The 16254-nt window shown below is 44.0% G+C and overlaps 1 protein-coding gene, 1 long non-coding RNA gene, 2 other non-coding genes and 2 pseudogenes across 6 annotated transcripts in view; all 6 read right to left on the bottom strand.

The window, feature by feature from the left end:
* Positions 1 to 1585: 1585 nt before the first annotated feature.
* Positions 1586 to 4847, bottom strand: LOC120037533. 2 transcript variants are annotated; one of them, XR_005474819.1, is made up of 5 exons: positions 4249 to 4847; positions 3460 to 3518; positions 2708 to 2755; positions 2278 to 2322; positions 1586 to 1697 (listed from the first exon to the last, which is right to left on the bottom strand). It is a non-coding gene; the product is annotated as an uncharacterized LOC120037533 (long non-coding RNA). The 2 variants fall into 2 exon arrangements; XR_005474818.1 differs by having other exon boundaries at positions 1586 to 2322; positions 4249 to 4846.
* Positions 1766 to 1839, bottom strand: LOC120037541 (annotated as a pseudogene).
* On the bottom strand, positions 3350 to 3424 carry LOC120037542 (annotated as a pseudogene).
* On the bottom strand, positions 3951 to 4077 carry LOC120037538. Its single transcript, XR_005474822.1, has one exon. It is a non-coding gene; the product is annotated as a small nucleolar RNA SNORD22 (small nucleolar RNA).
* On the bottom strand, positions 4415 to 4486 carry LOC120037539. Its single transcript, XR_005474823.1, has one exon. It is a non-coding gene; the product is annotated as a small nucleolar RNA SNORD30 (small nucleolar RNA).
* Positions 4848 to 4856: 9 nt separating the features above from the next.
* LOC120037531 (piggyBac transposable element-derived protein 4-like) overlaps positions 4857 to 16254 on the bottom strand; it is a 28565-nt gene continuing 17167 nt past the window's right edge. Inside the window, exons 1-4 of one of the 2 annotated variants that reach the window (XM_038983570.1) lie at positions 9060 to 9084; positions 8962 to 9012; positions 7906 to 8706; positions 4857 to 7559 (exon numbers count right to left, since the gene is read on the bottom strand). In XM_038983570.1, coding sequence (XP_038839498.1) covers positions 5759 to 7559; positions 7906 to 8087 — 1983 coding nt within the window. In that variant the 5' untranslated portion in view covers positions 8088 to 8706; positions 8962 to 9012; positions 9060 to 9084 and the 3' untranslated portion in view covers positions 4857 to 5758. Of the gene's footprint in view, positions 7560 to 7905; positions 8707 to 8961; positions 9013 to 9059; positions 9085 to 16254 lie in introns of those variants that run through there. The other variant, XM_038983571.1, reaches the window with a different exon arrangement.

The raw sequence follows: 16254 nt of genomic DNA, 5'->3' as shown, positions 1-16254 counted from the left end.
CTATCCAGTGGTGTTCTGCTGCACTATCCCAGTTCACCACTAGAGACATACAGGTATTCTATCCAGTGGTGTTCTGCTGCACTATCCCAGTTCACCACTAGAGACATACAGGTATTCTATCCAGTGGTGTTCTGCTGCACTATCCCAGTTCACCACTAGAGACATACAGGTATTCTATCCAGTGGTGTTCTGCTGCACTATCCCAGTTCACCACTAGAAACATACAGGTATTGTATCCTACTAACTAGAAGAGGATAGATGTAGAAAAAGGGTGCGCTGATTTTTTTATTTAACCTTTAACTAGGCAAAAGAACAAATTCTTATTTACAATGACGGCTACCAAAAGGCGAAAGGCGTCCTGCGGGGACGGAGCCTGGGATTCAAAATAAATACAGTACATAAAGAGAGACCTAAGAGAACATAGCAAGGCAGCAACACAACATAGTAGCAACAATACATGGTAGCAGCACAAAACATGGTACAAACATTAGTGGCCACAGACGACAGCACAAAAGGCAAGAAGGTGGAGACAATACATCACACAAAAATGCCACAATGAGGTTTGAGACGGATGGGAAACGGGACTATCATTCGCTGGAAAATGTGTTGTATTCAATTAACTAGGTAGACCAGACCCAGCTGCTATAGAGAGCAGTTAGTAATGGCATCTTGCTGGGCACAAACTCCGCCACGGTTCGTTGGACAAATCCTTGGGAAAATGTTTTGACATCAACACTGAAAACAAGATCTGTGGTAAATTCAGGCGTAAACCTTTTTCTGAGATCAGCTAACGGTCACACAATTGAAGCATTTGTACTGAAATTAAAAGCCCCTGCTATAATGGTCAAGTTAACGGATCTCAGAAAATGTAGAATCTCCTAAAAGCCAATTTATGCTTGCAGGAAAATATGATCGGTGCCATATGACTGGTGTGACGCAGACCAGTACTTAACGGCACGCAATATTAACTGTACAGGACGGCTTTTTTCTCCTGTTATTCACCAAAATTCTAATATAAATGCAGTCCCGGGTAAGGCTCAATCTGTGTCTGGGAAACTAGCTTCAAGCGCAAACGCTCATACCTTGTAGTGAGCCCAAATTCTCTACCCCTATGCTTCACGGCCAACAGATGGGGTTAATGGCGCTACATGGTCAAAAAACCCGATTGATACCACCGTAGGTATGGTTGAAAGAACCAGAGGTAACTCATTTGGGGGGTTTTCGGGACTACAAACTGGCACATTAATGTCCATGATATCAGTGTAAACCAAGTCTGTTCCATATATTAGCTATAAAATTGTCCCACCGTGTCGTTAAAGTACACTCCATGATGAAACATGCATCTCACAATAAATTCTTCCCAAAAACACAACGGCTTAAAATAATTCAGTCAACTTTCTATAGCCAGTGAACAATGTCAATCCCCGTTACATGTGCATGTTTAAAACCACCTAGAATAACGACATAATGATATGAGATGACAGGAAATGTCACATTGAATTCAGAACAAATGGTTCATTCAAAATGGCCAAATTCACCAAGTCTGATTTACTACCACCGAGAAAGAAAAATAGGACAAGCATTCATTTGTAGATTTATTTATACATCAAAACACAGTCACAGGGTTGAATTGACTTGGCCTGGTTTTCCCCAGTTCCAACAAGATGTCTCACTTCCTTGCTGACCAAACAGGAGAGCTAGAGGGAAAATAGTGAGAATTAAACCCTGGTGATACTGTAGGGACTAATACACAAGGTATGAGATGACTTGATCAGAGAGTAACCAATCAGTCAGCGTTACATCAGACTGGGGCGGTAATGATGACTCATCACGTCAGAGTATGTAGTTTATAACAAATTGCATGGGTCAGTGTGATGATCCAAGAGAAACATTCAACAGTACATTAACAACATCTTCCTAATATTGATCTGCCCCCTTTTTCCATTACAACACATATACAGTCTTGGCCAAAAGTTGAGAATGGCAATACAAAGGATTTAAGTTCCTTTGGATGGGGTATGGTAGGTGCCAGGTGGACCGGTTTAGCTCAAATGAAACACTGCTGGGTTTGTAAAGAGCAAGTTTCTTATGTGTATCAACACTGGTCCACCACCCAAAGGACATCCAGCTAACTTGACTCCAATGCCGACCCACAGTTGTGTCACCAGACAACTGAGGCTGTTCTGAGGGCAAACTCAATATTAGGAAGGTGTTTTTAATGTCCTCTATACTCAGTGTACTATAATACTGGAACCGTAAGTCATTCCCACTACACACCTTCCCGCTCCACCAGCACAGCAACACTTCAGCAGCCAACGAGCTCTAAAAAGACAGAACAGGTTTAAAACCCAAATAATTCCAATCTTATTTTACTAGACTACATTCAGAGCATTCTGAAACCAGATCAGGATTTTAGTTCAGTCATTGCAGCCATCCAGCCAGCAGTCCAGGGTCTGGGATCAAGCCCCCACCCAGTCACCCTCCCTCCAGGCAGGCAGCCCACCTTACCCCTGCCCCCTGCACTGAGAGCAGGCTTGTCAGTGTCTGCCCAACCCACAGGAGGGCCGATGGGAGGCCAGACCTTTATCCAGCCCAGAGCACAGGACAGGATTGCCACCTGACTGGTGTGTTAAGTAATGCTTTCATCATTTACAACATTCCAGAATGCTTAATGTGGAGCGTTACAATGCTGTCAAAAGTCACACACCTTTCCAAACACGGCAGACACTAGGACCTCAACCAGGGGGGCAGAAACCTAGAGGGAGAAAGTAGAAAAGCATGAAGTGGCATTGTAAGACCTTGTAGTCAGACATGAGATCAGTCTATAGCAGTGTATTCTAATCCTGGGGACCCAAAACTGTCAACAAGTGTTTCCCCCCCCCAGAACTAGGCTTGGGTGGTATACCAGGGTATTTGGAAAACAGGGTACACCAATAACATTTAGATTATTTCTATGAAGTTTATATTGATAGCTACTTATGTATTTTACAGTAGGTACAGTCACATGGTGTTTGTTTACAAGAATGAGACCAGAGCATTGTGAGACCCTCACTGTTGACCAGGTGATCTAATTACAGGACAGAATTCACAACTCAACGTGTTAAGTGTTAATATGCTGGGACAGCACTGCCAGTGAAAACCTGAATACCACCCTACACCTGATTACACTCAAACCCTTGATTGAATTAGGTGAATAATGCTGCGTTTACACAGGCAGAAAGATCTGGTGTGATTGATCCTGATCGAAATACTCAAGACTAATTAGTGAAAGATCAGAATTGAGCTGTGTCTAAAACGAAGCCTTACATCTAGGTCCCCAGAACCAGGATTGTGAAACACTGCTCTAGAGTATAGATCAGTTCACTAACCAATCAGTCAGCTTAACATCAGACTGGGGCGGTAACAGGAAATCATCACTTCTACATTATAAAGGACAGAAGTAAAGTCGATCATACACACCTTGTGGTAGTTCAGTAACAGGCATCTTCTAGTGACCAGTCTGGTACCACCATCAGGACCTGAAGGAGGAGGCTAAATAAACATGCTGAACAGCACTACATTAAAGACTGCTTTATTGTCTGATAGATCAGAGGGGTAACCAATCAGCTGGGGAGGTAACACGACTATCTAAAAGACAACTGATCCTAGATCAGCACTACCACCCCGAGAGACTAAATATGGGAAAGTGCTGACAAGGGCCCTGTACTACATCAGGACACGAGTTATTTGGAAGTCAGTATTCTAACCTCAATCCTGCTTAAACTGTATTGATGGTACTGCATGAAAATATAAATTGACTACATCCTGAGTGGCCCATCCACCCCAGTCACTTGTGCTGCTACTAGCATTTCATGAATGATTCTGCATCTACTTCTTGATATTAAATCAAATGGCAGCCATTTTGGATCGACAATGCAAAGCCAAATTATATTTTGTTTGTGAGTCTCTGGTCCCATCAGACAGTTGGTAACCCCAACCAGCTGTCCCCTTGTTGCCCTGGCAATGCCAGTGGGTCCACCTTTGCAGGTTCTGTCGTCGACGCAGGGCGTAAGACACGTGCGGGTGTCATCACTAGGAGTCAGAGTCACCACGACTACCAAACATCAACAGTTCACTCTTGTTTGCAGTGAGTTTTAACACTAGACTGGTTATAGCTTGCGACTAAGGAAGAGGCTCTGGTTAAGATACAAGGACTAGAGATTAATTTCCCGTGACAATTACCGAACGTACTCATTAACCAAACCTCACCAGTCTAGTTGGCATCACGACTCCCTGTTCAGCCACATACAGAGGAAACCTAAGGCAAAAGCTTCACCTGCCTGGTGTCTGGGTGGGGACCAGATACCAGGCAGGCACATGGAGGTAGTTAGACATTACATATGTAGCCTTTATGACAGGTTACGTAGCCCTCTGCTGAAGTCAGCTATTCCTTTTCTCAACAGGAGTTCAGACGAACGAGATTCCAAAGAGAATATTCATCATGTTCAGCAGAAGGACGGGATCGCTCAAACATGTTGCGTTCAGCTAAACTGTACAAGTAAAAAAAGTTGTATGGAAATGTTATGTACATACCAATAAAATAATATTTAAAAAGGAAATCAAACTTCACATTGAACTACCCCTTTAAGGACAAATTAAAGACTGGTGTTAAAATATCCATTTAGACTGGATGGATCCATACCTGCATAGCTAGACCTGATAGACCTGAAGAAAGGATATGCTGATTCTTGATACTATTTGAATGGAACCACTTATAAAAGTCTGTGGAGGGGTGAGAATAATTTTTATTTATTTTACCTTTTTTAACTAGGCAAGTCAGTTAAGAACAAATTCTTATTTTCAATGACGGCCTAGGAACAGTGGGTTAACTGCCTGTTCAGGGGCAGAACGACAGATCTGTACCTTTTCACCTCGGGGATTTGAACTTGCAACCTTTCGGTTACTAGTCCAACGCTCCAACCTCTAGGCCATTTTGGGTCAACAATGCAAAGCAAACAGCCATTTTGTGTGAGTCTCTGGTCAAATCAGACAGTTGGTAACCCCAACGAGCTGTCCCCTTGTTGCCTTGGCAATGCCAGTGGGTCCACCTGTCGTGGGTCCACCCTCACCCCTCCACAATAATGCAGGACAATAGACCCCCATAATAAAAGATATAAAAATTAAACATTGGTTTTCTATATTTTTTTGTTGTCCACAACAGGGTAACAATGTGTGTGCAAAGTTACACTCAAGAATGAGAGAGCTACATAATATTTGGTATGACGTTTCCCAGGTGTCCCTCACGAGTTTTCCCAAATGTACCCAAGTGGACAAATTGGTCCATTTGAAAGTACATACCTATAGAGAACATACTAAAATGCTTTAATAATAAAGTTTACACACTCCCAGGAATGTCATACGTAATGGATCATTAGCATCCCTACACAAAAGTTACTAACAGGAGACGCGACGAGAACGCTGAACCAATGCCTCCCAAAACACAGAAGTGAACTATTAAAGATAAACGGCCAAGTTAGCAGCCAACACTGATCTAATGTCAGTTTGTGGTGTCTACACTTCTGAGGGAGAAAAAAAACAACTATTTACAATTAGAGTATTCAGAACACCCACAGTCCTCTACACCAGATTGAGCTGCTGATGCCAAGGCCCATAGCAGTCTCTGTTGTAAAGCAGAGGGTAACACCTCTACATCAGATTGAACTGCTGATGCCAAGGCCCATAGCAGTCTCTCTCTGTTGTAAAGCAGAGGGTAACACCTCTACACCAGATTGAGTTGCTGATGCCAAGGCCCATAGCAGTCTCTCTCTGTTGTAAAGCAGAGGGTAACTGCACAAGTAGTGCAGGTGATGGGAGATTTCTTGTGGCACAGAGTACAACGACACCTCCCTACTGTGCCCTTTTGGCCACGAGGCACATTCAGGTCTGCAGTGATGTATTTTGGCAGGTGAACATCACTGGAGGCAGGAGTAGAGAGGACAGAGGTAGAGGGGACAGAGGTAGAGAGGACAGAAGGTGCTGCAGTGGACTTTGTGCCGTAGTCAGCAAGCTCCTGGATGAGCAGCTCTCTGAAGGCTAGCTGTGTCATGGGGGTCTTTCCACAGATCTTAGCCTTCTCCTTCTGGAGGATGAATGCATTCACCACAGCAATGTCGATGAAGTGATAGAAGAATGTCTTGTACCATTTCATTGTCTTGTGGAGAACATTGTAGTAGCCTATCAGCGCGTCTGACAGGTCCACACCTCCCATGCTCTTATTGTAATCCTTCACAGCAGCTGGAACGGGGACATCTTTCTTGGTCCATGTCCCATTAGCGTCCTTAGCACGCCTGCGGATGTGATCGCCACTGTACGATTTGTGGATACTGGAGCACATGACCACCTCTCTGGCATCCATCCACTTTACAAAGAGCAGGTCATCTTTACGAATCCATCGTATGGCACCCCTTTCAGCCCTCTTAGGCATGTCGTTTACTTTTGTTTTGGGAAAACCCACTCCGTTGGGACGAATGGTTCCACAAGACCATACATTCAGCTTCCTCAGGTCTATAAACAGGGTAGGGCTTGTGTAAAAGTTATCCACAAACAATTTGTAGCCTGTCCCCAGCAGTGGAAAATCCAATAATTTCATTACGGAATCATAACCAAGTCCCATACCGGTGGCTGAGATGGACTTCCCCTCATACACAAAGAAATTCCAAGTGTAGGCACATGCAGAATCTGCCAAAACAAACAGCTTGTAACCCCATCTTGTTGGCTTGTTAGGCATATATTGCTTGATGCCAATTCTGGCCTTTGAGGCTACCATCCTCTCATCGATGGACAGGTTCTGGGAAGGCTGAAAATGGGTCTTGCAGGCCTCAACAATGCTGGAGTAGAGAGGTTTGATTTTGCAGAGCCTATCAAAGCCTGCTGTGCCCTTCTTCTTGTCATTGTTATCGTCAGCTTGTGGGTCACTAATATGAAGCGCCCGCGAGACGGTCAGAAACCTCTTACAAGACATGATAGTTGCGGGGAAAGGCAGTTGGTAGAGTCTTGAGCTTCTCCAGTAGTCCTTCAGGGTTTTCAACTTCACAAGCCCCATATAAATGACCAGTGAGATGTAACAGTACAGGTCTTGGATGGAAATGGGCTTCCATGCCTCTTTCTTGCCTGCTTGCTTCTTAGCCCCATACTTGTTGGTGTTCGACACAAGCAAATCAAGAACTGACAAGGAGAAAAACATCTGGAAAAGATTAAGGGGGCTGTACTTTCCAGTCATGTCCAGCTGAGGTCCTGGCTGCCTTTTAGGTCGAAATGTTGGTCGAAGTGGCTCCACATCATCCTCTAGCACAGTGCGCCAACGGTCCTCTCCCTCGGTGGTAGTTGCCGCTGGTACACTGGCCCTCCTCCGCTTCTGGTCTGGACTCATAACACCTCTAGATGGCCGGGTGGCTGTGGAGCCAGAGACAGCAGCAGGGGTCAGACTGGAGGAACCAGTTCCTATGTTTGAATGAGTGTGGGATGGACTTGTATGTGGTTTCTTTGGAGATGGCTCCCAGAGGTCATCGGAGTCTCTACCTCTATTGAGGATAAAATATAAATAAAATGTTTAGAACTCAAGTTTCCTAATACTTATTTTATTTAACTTTTATTTTAGCAGGGAGTGAGCACTGCATCAAATACATAACACTCATCTATATTATATAGAGTATGGGGAACACAATCACTATGATGAAATATGTGGACCAATAGGCAATAAGACACTCAAAAACAACAGCATGTCATAGCCAACAGAAAATACACTTGGCCTATGCTAATACATTGTATGCCTCAGGTCTATATAGCTATATAGAAATATCTCAAATGAATATGCAACCATTTAACCAACTGCATTAGCATGAGAAGCAAAAAACCTATTTTACTTACTGATCTAAAAGTGGATCTTCTCCTTCCAAAAACATTTCTTCCTCACTGGAATCAAAACTGTACTCACTCATGGAGTCCTCATCCATGAGTTCTGTGTCACTCTCCCAGTCCATTTCTGCAATGTTCTCATCCAAATTTGTAAACTTGGACTTCAATGTAGCTTTTCCACTAGTAGTAGCCATGTTTTCTTTTTTTAGTTTTGAGAAAAGTTTGTAGAAGAGAACGAACCACTGAGTATCATTAACTACCGTGAGTCCTGTTTGCTTTCACCAGAGAATGAACACTGTTGCCCACAGCTCTAGCATGATGGTTGTTTGTAGTACAAAAGGCGTTCACATGCTGCTGGAAAGCCCAGCTCATTGGCTATCTAGCTAGATCACTTTCAAAATGATAGGTGGTCCTTGGACCAAGACTCTGTCAATCAAGTGAACACCTGGTCTCATTGGTGCCTAACGATGGCTTACCTTCATTAGGCTAATTGACGTGTTGTGTAGCCAATATGTCAGAGGTGAATGTATCAAGTTGCATTGATAAGTGTTCTGTTGTTGTGCACTATCCCCAAACAATAGCATGGTATTTTGTCCCGCTGTAATAGCTACTGTAAATTAGACACTGCGGTTAGATTAACGAACATTTAAGCTTTCTGACGATATAAGACATGTCGATGTCCCGGAAAGTTGGCTGTTGTTCAGAATGCCTTTCTAGTCACATACTGAGCAGCAGCGTTCCAGATTTCAGGACACTGATCCTGTAGAGGTTTAAAAGCAGCCCAGAACAGCCATCTTGTTTCAGGACAGTCAACTGTAAAAAAAAAAAAAAAAAAAGAGGACATTTAACTAGACTACTCAGCAGGGTGTCAGGTCATTTAGCATCAACAGGAAGTCAGACAAACGAGATTATAAAAAGGTTTATCATGTGGTTGCAGAGAACGCTTGTTATTCTGGGAAAGACCTCCCTTTCTAGTGCACTACTTCTGACTAGGGCCCTTAAAGCTCGGGTCAAATGTAGTGTACTATAGAGGGCGCCATTTGGGACAGTTTCAGAACCACAACTTACCAGTATGTTGGAGTCCAACGCTGAAATTCCACTGACCACAGCACTCAAACCCTGGAGAATATAAGGCAAACATTTTATTAGCGTGCTGATTGAGAAACCTGGATTTTCACAAAGCGCATCAGTGTCGTGGTCTGGAATCAGGTATTCTATAGAAGGAATCACAAAATAATGTTAGTTATAGTTTGGCTTCTGTGAGAGGATAGAAGGTTCTTAAATAGAGCCCATCAGATCAAACAGTAGCTTCACAAAATAATTATAATAATCTGACATATCCTTGTCTTTGAGGATCATCATTTACAGACAGTCACTTACGAGTCATTTACCACATCCTGAACGTCCACCCCAAAGTGCACTTCCCCACTAAAGCTAGCACAATGACTGGAAGCCTCACAGGTATGTTCTAGCATGCTAGCTGATAACCATATACTTCATAGCTGCGCTAATGCTAGTTAATATTCGCTTATGAAACTACCTTTATCTTCTCTCATAATGGACACAGAAATTGTATCCACTGATTTGGGAAGTAGATTAAGGCCTCTGCCAAAATCCTTAAGTATCCCTTTAAGGTGAAGGGCTGAGAAGCGGGACACAACCAGGAGGAAAATTACAGAGTTCCATTTATGAACAGACAACGTGCAGGCATATAGAAACCGATATTGGTAGCGTCGTAAATGGAAACTTATTTCCAATACCGTGTAACGTACGCTAACCCCATTCTGTACAAATGTGCGTAACCGCGACATTCAAAAGAGGCTGCAAAGAAAACTAATTTGACTGTGTTGACATCAAAATCTGGGGTGTGAAATACGTTTCTATTCAAGCGTTGATTGACATGGTAATGGCTCTATAGTATTGGAGAAAAGATGAAAAAAAAGACCCCTCCGACACTACATGTTCCATCGTGACGTGTCATGGCGTAACGTACAGCACGCATAAAGCAACTAATTCTGTCTTACAGCCTCTCTCCACCAGGTGTAGCACTTCCCTCACCTTTTGAAAACAAGAAAGGGACAGGATAAGGGTGGATACCTAGTCATTTTTTGCATCATCACTGCAAGCTATCATGACTCAAAAGCCGCTGTTCACTTCTGAAGATCACTTTGGCACCGCCCTAAAAACCTGATTCAAATTCGACAAACCTTCAAATAGGCATGTAATGACACATTATATATACACCCTTTATAGGGTTTAATTACATTTTAAAGGCGATAAGTTGGACAGGTCGAGTGAAAAAATAAGTTTCCCCACATGACATCTCTCCTCACCATCATACCCTGACTACACCGCTCGCTTCACATGCGCGAGTGTTGCTAAAATAAATGTAGGAATCTATGTTATTCTATTATTGCACCCACACTGCTCGCGCACGTCAACGAGCGTCTGCGTTGCCATGGGCTCAAATAGAAGTCATTCCTATTTCTGACGCAGGCAAGTCCTGCCTCTCCCATCTCCTCATTGGTTTATGGAAGCAGGTACACACGTGCCATCTCCTCATTGGTTAAACCCACGTGGGTGATTGAAAGACGAGCTGTGTCGCTGTTTGTCGTGGTAATATTATGGGAGTTTAGATGCCAATCACCATATAACTTCAAAGATGAAAAAGCCCGGAAAGAGGAGAGATGACCAGAAACGATTCGGTTGACCGTTTTATGTGCGGATTAATTGTCGGAGTAGAGGACCTCGTGCATTTCAGGTAAAATAACTCAATGTTTATATCCCAGGACAAATTAGCTAGCAAGTGCAAGTTAGCTAAATTGCCCTTCATGTTTAATGCTTTTCGACCTGTCCCCAAATTAATGTAATTGGTTCAGAGTTTGTTTTGATATTTTAACCTGGTGTGGTGATCACCTCTGGTGTGGGGGCACATAATACATTTATGCACATGGTGCACCGCAAAGCCGGATTGGGTCCGTGTCACGCAATAGGTTTAGCTTCCCCACCCGCCATTTTTAAAAAGACCCGACGGAGCTCATTGCCTTCTTGAATCATGCAGAGGTGGGCATCATGAAGGCCTCGTCATTGATTTTGTTGGAAAGGGGAGAAATTGTGCTTTACAAATGGTATTGATATTATAGTTGATCTGGAAGTATTACGTTTTTTGGGCGCTAAAAGAAGGTCAGTTGTAAGGACCAGCGCGACGTACAAAAGTGAGTTGGTTTACTTTACAACTTTTGACCAGAGCAATGTTCATTTTATTTAACTAGGCAAGTCTGTTAGGAACAAACTCGTATTTACTATGACGGCCTACCAAAAAGTCTCCTGGGGAAGGGGAGCTGGGATTTGTTTAAATTTTTTGGACAAAACACGACAGACCCCACACACAGTGATGCCAACCTAGCAATTTCGTTGCTAGATTTAGCAACTGTAAGAAATTGTAATAGATACTGGAAACTTGTTATAACAAAATTCTCAACACAAGCTATACTTGACACAACAGGCACCCATCCCCTCTCTTCCCCACACATGTTGTTCTCATCAGATAACAGCCACAGACCCACACACACAACCCTCCCCCATGAACAGGAATCTGCTAAAACAACCCCACACACACACACACTATGTTCAGGGTTGGGACTAAAGACAAAGAACTGTGTTGGGAGCCAACGGAACGTCGACATCAGGCCGAACAGGACTACCCACGACCCGGAGCGACCAATCAGAAGGCCAGACTACCAGATCAACCTACTTCATTCAATGCATATATAAAGCTGTACAATATGTTTAGCGCTCTCTCTTCCGACGATTCCTTATGAGTCAGACAGAAAGGGGCCGTGCTGCACGCTTTGCCAGATATTTTTACACTTGAATAAAACTGCCTGATTATACAATTATACACCTCGTCCTATGTCTCAACTTGATCTCCTGTCTCTAGTAACTGTTTTATCAACAAAACTTGGTATGCAGAGGATGGTTATTTAAAATCTTGGAATTCGGTCCATAGAAAGTGATGAGAGAGGAGACGGGTTGGAGAAAGATTCGAGAAGGAGGGGTGACTGGTAATCAAGAGCATTTCGGTGATTCAGCCCGCCTCAGGATACTGATCAAAGAGCTCGACAAATAAAGAGGTAAGCAGTACCTGTTAAATCGAAATCTGCATATTATATTATAGTCCTTACCCAAATTAAGATCAGTGTTTCTGAAGGCGAGTATGGATTATTGTTAAATTTTATGTGAAAACTGTCCGTAACCGAAGGCATTGTGTAAAGATATCTGCGAAGTATAAAATCAAGTCGAATTAGTAATCTGGGACTAGTCGAAATATTCTTCCACTAGGAGCATCGGTGAGAAATCTAAGCTTGAGCTAGGAGTAATGGTATTAAACCTGAAACTCTCCAAATTAATGTGAGTGATTGAACGTTCCACGAGACTGATTGCTACTAATTACTGATATGCTAAATTGAGACTGTGTTGAAAGTGACCGCCGAGTCAAAAAGTTTAGGTCGTGGTCCAGCCGCCGCGCTGAAAGTTGACTTGATTTTTCCCTCTTGAGCTGTTGGTAATTCCTTAAGGGCTAGAATTAAATTGACAATTATTTTAGAAGCGCTAGAATATACTAATATATTGTTCCAAAAGGAAATTTCTGAAATGTTTTGGCAAAGTATTTAATTAATCGAATAAGCGAAAAGCAATAATAACTTTCGAATAAAAGATCCTAAAATTGTCATTCCAATTATATCAGGAGCGCTTGAATTCATTAATACATTGTACCAAAAGGACAGTTCTGAAATATTTTGCCAAAGTATTTAATTAATTGAATAAGCGAAAAGCAATAATAACTTTTGAATATAAGTACCTAAAATTGTCATTCCAATTATATCAGGAGCGCGTGAATATATTAATATATTGTTCCAAAAAGATATAGCTGAAATATTGTTGGAAAACGAAAAATAATTCATTGAATACACGGTAATAAAATTCTTTGTGCACGCGGGTCGGACACGAGATAGGTCGGTGTTAGAGCCAAGGATACTTCGCTGGTTTCGATCAGTGACGGGCTAAAGTATACAAAGATAGTAATAGACCCAGACATAGCTTAACGACAAAATGGCCACGACCATCGTCCCCAAACACAAATTCAATGAATACTTAGATCAGAGAATAAAAGACAGAGCAGGGGGAAAAATACAATATAAAACAATCAAGAAGGTATGGGACGAAGTGAGGCTTAAATGGACACAGGCAGGTTACCTTAGTGGAGCTGCCCCATCAAAAGGGCAACTCCTCACTATGGAGAAAGAATTAGAGGAAGCAGTGAAGGAAGGGATAGAAAATGAAGTTGAAAAGAATAAGAGTCACTTATTCAAAAAGGAGGGAACAAAGCATAGGGAAAAAGCAGAGGCTGAGATGAAAATAGGATTGTGGGCAATTGAAGAAATCAGAAGGGCACTCCCCTACAGAAAACCTGACATGATGGGGGTGGTCACTGGAGCACCAACTGACACCAAAGAGGGCATGGCCAACAATAATGACGCCCCACCTACCACCACAGTCGCCCCATCGGCCCCAACCCATTTATACCCGGAACTGCCACAGGGAGAGAAAATAACACCACCTCCCTATTCTCAAAATCCATTCACCCACCTCCCTCAAAACCCTTTTCTGACCCCTGCTGTGATACAGGCACCGGTGTTTGTGGTGCATGAAGGACACCTAAAAGGTAACATGACTTTGGGGATCCAAGAAGGGCAACTCATGTGTGAAGAGAGAACTGATCATCAAGAAAGGGAGGAAAGGGATAGATCTCACACACAAGGACGTGGTGAGGGTTCGAAACCAGCCTCACTACAGGGACATGGTGGCTCTCTATTTACCTATCCACAAGGACGGGGTGGTGGGTCTCAACCAGGCCCTTTGATGAGAGAAGACAGAGAGCTGATTCAGTTTTCTTCCACTCCAAACCCAGACTGGTTTAGAAGCAGAACACGGGGAGATAGTCAAACAGTCACTGAAGGGTCATGGTCGCCACCAGGACAATGTTCCTCTGGGGCCTCATTAAGAGGAAACCACAGCAAGGACGATGAAGGTGAGAACAGAACAGGACAAGATGAAGAGGAGGTGGAGCGAGACCTCAGGGACTCAGTGGCACTGGCCAAATCTATGTTAGAAGATGCTGAACGTGGAGGGGGCTCGTACCATATAAAAGGGGTAATGATGGGGAAGGTGACGGATTTGGTCGAACCTATTAGACAGTCCGTACGTCTCAGGGAACAGAACAGCAGGGGTGTCTCGTCCAGGGCAGACTGGGATCCCCAATATGGAGGACGGGGAGGGTCGGAGATGCAGATGCCGTTGAGGCCCACTCCGGACGGAGGGCATGAAGAATACCAACCCTGGAAAATGACAGACCTTACCACTTTGATGGAACAATTACCCAGCCTGCATGGGGGTGCCTCTGCATGGCTCCTTCAACTCCAAACACTGACTTCAGGTCTACGGCTCTGTCTAGGTGACATGAGGGCCCTTCTGGCTAGAGCAACAGACCATACCACCATGAGTGCTTTGATAAGAGATGCAGATCTTGCCACAGCCCCGGCTGCACTGGCCCAGGGAGACTTCCGGGCACAATTGTGGGCAGTGTTGAGAAGGGCATATCCCACAGAACGAAATCATGCAACCCTTTCATCATTCACCATCAATCCAGGGGAACAACCGGCAGCCTACCTCGACAGAGCAAAAAACACATGGAGAACTGTCCACGAAGAACCATATGACCACACTGCCACCACGGTCAGCATGTGGAAGGAGATGGTGGTGAGCGGAGCTCCAAACGAGGTCCGTACCAAACTCAGAGGCACTGTGGGGTTAATGGCACTTCCCCAGGCTCAGTTCAACTCCCATGTGCATCACCACATCACCCAATACAACAAGGATAAGGGAGGGGCTGAAACACAAGTCCAGTCCCTACAGGTACAACTTTTGAAACTACAACTGAAAGAGGCCCAGAAAGGGGAAAAACCCAAGAAACAGATGGTGGCTGAAGATCAACCAGACATCTCACAAATCATTGAAAAAACGGTTTCACAAATGATACAGCAACAACAACCCCCCATGTCAACCCCACAGGGACCTCCCCTACCATCACAACTCCTGGATCAGTCACTACCCATGGTCACCCCACCATACTATCAACCAACACAACAAGGTTATCCTTCAACATGGGGACAACAACCACGTTACCCATCACCCTGGGGGACAGGACAAGCACGACCAATGGACTGCTACAATTGTAAACAAACTGGACATATGGCACGTCAGTGCCCATACCCATTGACACCGACCCAACATTACTGGATGACCAATCGGGCACGACAAACCACCCCAAGAGGACGTGGAGGAGTCAGGCCAATGATGTACCAACCACGTGCAGCCCAGCAACCTGCATACAATCACCCAAACCCAGACCCAAATCAGCAACCACCTCCTCCTTTCCAGGGCATGTCAGATGAATATGCCCCATGGCCCTGAAGCTGCCCACCACTAACCTACACTCATCATTGACCTGGACTACTGAAGCATAAAAGGCTTTTGCACTCTTGAAAACAGATCTCTGTGGCAGCAGCCTTAATAGCACCTGACTACAAAAACAAGTTCCATCTGGATGTTTCTGAAAAAGAAGGATTTACATCATCCATCCTTTTTCAGAAACAAGAGGGGGAGAGAAGAGTGTTGATGTATCACTCCTCCAAATTGGACCACATCGAAGTAGGACAAACCACATGTTCCAGGTATGTAGCTGCAGTGGCAAAAGCTATTGAAAAAACAGCCCACTTGGTAATGTGCCATCCATTGGAAATCCACACCCACCATGGGGTTGCAGCATATCTGATGAGCAAAGAATTCACGTTCAGCGCTGAAAGAAAAACGAAAATCCAGAATAAATGCACACAATCACACATCACATTTGTCAACACTGACAAAAACATGGCAGACGCACTCAATGCTGAAGAAGGTCTACCCCACTCCTGTGCAGAAAGAGCTGCACAAGAACTGAAACTGAGACCTGACCTGGGGAACGAACCACTCACCAACCCGGACCTATGGTTATACACAGATGGATGCTGCTATAGAGGAGAGGAAGGGAACATAGCAGCATACGCAGTGGTGCAGCAGCTCCCGGATAGATCACATGTGACTTTGGAATCTGCCATCATCCCACAACCTGCATCAGCCCAATTAGCTGAAATCATAGGTTTGACACAAGCTCTGGAAAGAGCTGAAGGAAAGACTGTAAACATCTACACCGACTCAGCGTATGCTCATGGAGCAGTCCATACTGATGGACCACAATGGGTT

This window comes from Salvelinus namaycush, unplaced genomic scaffold (genome assembly GCF_016432855.1).
Source record: "Salvelinus namaycush isolate Seneca unplaced genomic scaffold, SaNama_1.0 Scaffold1755, whole genome shotgun sequence".
NCBI lineage: Eukaryota > Metazoa > Chordata > Actinopteri > Salmoniformes > Salmonidae > Salvelinus > Salvelinus namaycush.
This window is presented reverse-complemented; position numbering and strand designations above follow the sequence as displayed.